Source organism: Oryzias latipes, chromosome 8 (assembly GCF_002234675.1).
Source record: "Oryzias latipes chromosome 8, ASM223467v1".
Classification (NCBI taxonomy): domain Eukaryota; kingdom Metazoa; phylum Chordata; class Actinopteri; order Beloniformes; family Adrianichthyidae; genus Oryzias; species Oryzias latipes.
This window is the reverse complement of record NC_019866.2, coordinates 6,455,177-6,461,176: the sequence shown is the minus strand read 5'-3', so window position 1 is coordinate 6,461,176 and position 6,000 is coordinate 6,455,177. Positions and strand designations below refer to the sequence as shown.

Sequence of the window (6,000 nt, the reverse complement as noted above, 5' to 3'; positions counted from 1 at the left end):
CTGCTAATTGTCCTACCTACTCCTCAGACAGCAAGTGGCATTTATACCAAAGAAATTTTGCTTTTATTTAGATCACATCACTTTTTTCCAATCTTCCTCTAGATTTAGACGGGTCTGAACATATACTGGCTCAAGCAGGGGGACCTTTGGGAGCTCTGCAGGATTTGAATGATGACTTTTTTTTTCAACAAGTTGTTTTTTAACTTGCCTTGTTCAGAAGCTGAGCAAACAAATAAGAACTGAAGGCCTCTTTGGACAGATTTTATTGTTACAATAAGCAGGTGGTGTAGCTTCAGACAAACAAGGTGTACATTTGGATTAAGATCCGTTTTATTTTTTACAGTGATTGGTCAGCAAGCGGCAGTATTAAGACTCACTGAATCACAACCAAAATCCTCATACTTAAAAGCTAAATTTTTAAAACATCCTTTGTCAAACCGACACCATTAGGTCAATATGGTATAATAATTTAAAGATTAAGTCAAAGTGAGAAATTTTAATTACAAAGGGAAGAGCAGAAAGCCACTGAAGGAGTTATAATTCATATAATCATCAAAGACAAGCATGTTTTCCTGCAGTTCCACATAGACGTTGTCTCCCACCTTCAGTGGGATGACTGCAGCATTGCTTCCAATGTCATGGCTGTCGGTTCCGCTGGTGTCCCAGACAGATGTCAACCGCTGATCATTCTTTTTAAGACTAACACCAGATTTAGGGATGGGATCGACGTTATTAAGCATTGAGAATCTGAAGAAGTACATCCCATTGACCGTTGCAGTAAAAATTCCTGTACAAACACGGACAATTCATTATTCTGTTTAAGTTAACATTTATTTGCTCTGTTTCAGTGCATACCTGTGGAAGGGTTGTAGCAATCACCATAGTTGGAGAAAATCCTTTTATACTTCAGTGGAGTAGAAGTGGTAAAAGGTCCAATGTTCCCAGAGCCAGAATCTCTGAGAGCAGCAGAAAAAGCCACCTGTGGAGTACCTGGAATGACCAAATAACATCAAGAGTTAGAATCCACTCTGGCACATAATTTCAATAGCACACGTATACCTCCAATGAGGCTCCGGAGCTCCAGCACTTCTCTGTCAGTGTTTTGGAGCCTGGTCTCCAAAAGTGTTATCTCGTCTGCCATGTTTGCGACTTTCTCCCCCAGCGCGCCGACAGTCTGAGCAATGGTTATAAAGCAACAGATGTCGCCTGAGCTTGATGATCCAGAGTTTTGACAACCTTTGTCATTGTTTTCAGCAACACAGAAGCAGCAGCCCAACATCAGAACCAGGACAATCTTCTCCATTTCTGCTGTCTTGTGTCTTTGATTGTGTTGAGAATTCTCTCACCTTTTATGCTATGTGACATTGTGCAAAATGACAAATTCCAGTTTCAGGACCTCCCCTTTTTTTCTTACTTGCTGTAAAATCCTTAACAGGTTCAAGATTAGATAAATGATTTTCCCACTGCGGGAAAAGAAATGTAAGGCAATAACTACCTTATAATCTTTAGTTAGTGCACGTCAAAATAAACAATGAAAGTAAAAAAGCCTTTGAAATAAACCACCTTGGTATGGTTTCAACGGTGTAAAAAGTCACGAAAGAACACCAAATGATTGCAAAAGTAAGTGAGTGCTCTTTCAGCCTTTTAGGTGAAAACAACTTAAACGATTTTTGGAAAACAGTTTAGCCAAAGATCACCTTCCTTATAGTGAAAACAAATCTTTGAACAAACTAACAAGGTGTCTGTTTGCTCAGTAAAGACTAGAATGAGCAGCAGTGGAGAACCAAGTCATCTGATCTGACAAGTCCAGTTTCACCCAATTCCACCTCGACAAGTACAAAGAGTGATGGGTGTTTTCATTTAGCTTGTAGGTCAGTGTTGAAGCAGGTTGTTGTCAGGTCAAAGCTCAGCAGTATAAAATTCATGAGATTGTCCTTTCCTTCTGACGTAACGGGTATTTTTTTATCTGGCCTGCATGTGCATCGATCCCACTCATCATGATGCATTTATCTACACCAAGTTGCCTTTAGTGAGAGGGTTATGATTATTGACCTTTATTTAACAAGATCCATTAAAGCCCGGTTGCTTTGAGAAGGTTGCGTCAGGAAGGGCATCCGGTGTAAAACATTTCCAAGTTTACCATGCGACTTGTTCGCTGTGGCGACCCCTGATGGGAAAAGCCGAAAGAGGAAGAAGATTTAACAAGATCCATTGACATCTTTTTCAAGAACGATATAGCCAAGAGGTCAGAAGCATATATGTACACAGAATATCCATATTTAGGTCAAATTTATCTCTAGCGAGATAATAGTGTTAATCAGAAAAAATGTATTGCAATGCAATAATTGGAACAAATCAAGTTTGGTTAAAATAGCCGTCTCTACTAAGAAGTCCCTAATGTTGTCAGAATAAATATGCTGGAGGGAAGGGTCAACAGTGCCCTGAGGTCACCTGTCATTAATAAATACACAATATTCCCGTAAGTGCAAGCATTTAGTGGTATGCTTACCTATAAACTCAGGAATGACTGTAAGCACTTGAAGATAACAGATCCAATAAATCCCACTTTATCTTTTCCTTGATAGCTGTTTAACACATCCTTGGTAGACAATCCACCCCTATAAAGAGTCTGTCCAAAGAGAAGATGAAGAGGTTTTTAGCCAGGCAAAAGTGGAAGGTGTCCCATCCTCTGCTCCCTCAGAGGATGGGACAAAAGATGGGTGCATGGTGACCGGCTCTATTGGTTCATTCGAGATTCTAAATTGTTACTAATGTGTGATTGTGTGGTCCAGCAACAGACTGGCAACCTGTCCACACGGCAAAAACTGAATCTCAAGACAGTTTCAAGAAAAATATGGTCTGTCTTCCAAGAGAACGTTTTAAGAAAGAATGTCTTAATGACTCGAATTTTTTTCTTAAATCAAGATTTCTTAATTGGATAATTTTTTTCTGTAAGGATTTTTTTTTTCTTTGCTTATTCAAAGAATATCTGCTGGTGGGGTAAGAATTGCTGACTGATTTCTAAGTGTCCTGTTTTTGCAGTGTTACAGCAGGATGGGCTCCAGCAACTGGTTCCTGGCTGGGTAGCTCGGTTGGTAAGGTGGGAAGCTACCATGCAGGAAACCAGGGTTCAATTCCCGGAGGGGAATGAGCAATGGTACTGGGGGCAATTACCATATCAATGCTGAGCAATTAGGCAAGACCCTTAACGCTACTGCCTCCCGACTGCGGATTTGGCTGCAGCTCACCGCTCCCCAAGGGGATGGGTCAAATGCGGAGAAAGAATTTCCCTTCGTGGGATAAATACAGTGTATAAAAAAAAGAAAACCCAATGACCCTGAATGGGCTTCAGTGGGTTGGAGTAAATGAATGGATAATTATTTAGCAGCTAAAAACACAGTTACTAACCTAGATATTGTAATGTTAGTTGCTTGAATTTTGGTTTTGAGGAAAAAAAAGCTGCCTCCAAGCAAATAAAAAAGAGGCTTTTGAAGACTCCCTGACATGTGGGGGATAATGCTGAACCCTCACCTTCATAGTGTGTTGACCTTGATAGCCAAAGTAAGTGTTTGCTCTTTTAGCCTTTTAAGTGAAAACCAGTTAAATCAACTTTAGAAAACAGTTTAGCCCAAGATAAACTTCCTTGTAGTGAGAACAAATAGCTATGAGCAAACTAACAAGGTGTCTGTTTGCTCAGTAAAGACTGGAATGAGCAGCAGTGGGGAACCAAGTCATCTGAGTGTTGAAGTCAGTTGTTGTCAAGTCAAAGCTCAGCAACAAAAAGTTTCCTCATCATGAGATCGTCCTTTCCTACTGACATAACAGGTAATTTTTTTAATTTCACCTACATGTGCATCGATTAAACTCATTATGCATTCATCTACACCAAGTTGCCTTTTAGTGAGAAGATTATTAAACTTTATTTAACCAGATCCATACTCCTTCATGTTTCCACCCCTGTGTTCACAATGCCCATTGTATTTCTGAAAAGCAGCTCAATATTCTTCCTGGTCCTAACACTCCGTAGTCTGGACACAGTTTATCACAGTGCCCTGCGTTTTTATCACAAACTCTGCATACAGAACCCACCATTGTGAACTGTACTCTCTGCTCTCTTGGTCTTCACTCAAAGTCAGGCGACAGAAACACTGGCTAATATTCACCTATAAGGCCATTCTCGGCAAACTACCTCAATATCTGTGCCGTCTTCTTTCTCCTGTTAAAAAAATATATAACTCTCGTTCCTCACTCAAATTGCTTCTTTATTTCCCTAGATTCCTCAGTGAATTGGGAAAAACAGCCTTTTCCATTGCTGCTCCGCTTTCCTGGAATAATATTCAAAACTCTCTGCATTTAAGTGACCTTATTCCCTTGAATTGTTTTAAAGCAAAACTTTGTGAGCTCTTAAAAGAAACATGCACATGTCACCCTTGACCTATCTGTACCACTTTTAATTAACCTATAAGTCATTGTCCTACGGTTCATTTCAATTTTTATTGCATTTGTATTTTGTAATGGATTTTATTTCAGTTGTTTTAACTGTATTTTATTTGTATTGATGCCCTTTGGCCCAGGTCTCCCTTGAAAAAGAGATGTAGTCTCAACGGAATTTCCTGGTAAAATAAAATAAATAAATAAAAAATAAAACACTTTGTTTTATTTTAGATCACATCAACTTCTCCCAATCCTCCACTAGATGTAGACGGATCTGAACATATACTGGCTCAAGGTGGGGGCCTTTGGAAGCTCTGCAGGATTTGAATCCATGATTATGTTGTTTTTAATTATCAGTTTTTTTTATGTTTTATTTTAACTTGTCTAAGAAAAAAACAAGAACCAAAGTGTTCTGTGGATAGATTTTAATGTTACAATAAACAGGTGATATAGCTTCAGACAAACAAGGTGTACATTCGTATAAAGATCCATTTTATTTAGTAATTTACAGTGATTGGTCAGCAGGTAGCAGTAGCATTTGCTGCTTAGTGGTGATGACTTTGTCCAAGACTCACTGAATTACAACCAAAATCCTCACATTTGAAAGCTAATTTTTGAAACATCCTTTTTCAAACCGACACCAAAAGGTAAATATGGTTTAATCCTTTTAAATGAATTTTTAGTGTGAAATTCTCATAACATAGGGAAGAGCAGAAATCCACTAAAGGTGTTAAAGGTCACATAGTCATCAAAGATGCCCTGTTTTTCTGCAGTTCCACATAGACCTGGTCTCCCACTTTCAGTGGGATGACTACAGTGTTGCTTCCCATGTCATGGGTGTCAGTTCCTTTGGTGTCCCAGACAGACGTCAACAGCTGATCATTCTTTTTAAGACTAACAACAGAGTTGGGAGTGGGACTGAGGTTATTAAACATGGAGAATAGGAAGAAGTACCTGGAACGACCAAATAACATCAAGAGTTAGAATCCACTCTGGCACATAATTTAAAAGCACACGTTTACCTCCAATGAGGCTCCTGAGCTCCAGCACTTCTCTGTCAGTGTTTTGGAGCCTGGTCTCCAAAAGTGTTATCTTGTCTGTCATGTTTGCGACTTTCTCCCCCAGAGCGCCGACAGTTTGAGCAATGGTTGTGAAGGAACAGATGTCGCTTGTGTTTTAAATCCAGAGTTTTGAGCACCTTTGTCATTCTTCTCAGCAACACAGAAGCAGCAGCCCAACATCCGAACCAGAACAACAAACCACAACACAAATCAAGTTTTTTATGCACAAAGGAGAAACGCAAGTGTTAAAAAGCTGTCCACCTCCCTTCTTATTTCAAAGGTCTGCTTCTCCCAGTGCTTCTTTCCTTAAGAATTCAAGTAGGAGGTTACAATTTTTTTGCACCAAAAATGCCAAAGCTTTGTTTTTATTCAATTCTGGAAAGCGTTTATATCTTTTAAGGAAACAAATTGTCAAATATAACCATTATTAAAAATCTGAAAGCTGCTACAAGTTTTAAAAATTGTGTGAATCTCACATTTGTTTTACCTTTGAGAGCAATCAAAG

General features: G+C 39.1%; 1 protein-coding gene across 1 annotated transcript; it reads right to left on the bottom strand.

Annotated features, from left to right (window-relative positions):
* Nucleotides 1–245: 245 nt before the first annotated feature.
* Nucleotides 246–1,336, bottom strand: LOC105354529 (complement C1q-like protein 2). Its single transcript, XM_011477964.3, has 3 exons — nucleotides 1,060–1,336; nucleotides 856–990; nucleotides 246–787 (listed from the first exon to the last, which is right to left on the bottom strand). The coding sequence occupies exons 1-3, from the start codon at nucleotides 1,301–1,303 to the stop codon at nucleotides 501–503; spliced, it is 666 nt and encodes a 221-aa protein (XP_011476266.1). The 5' UTR covers nucleotides 1,304–1,336; the 3' UTR covers nucleotides 246–500.
* Between the last annotated feature and the right edge of the window lie 4,664 nt (nucleotides 1,337–6,000).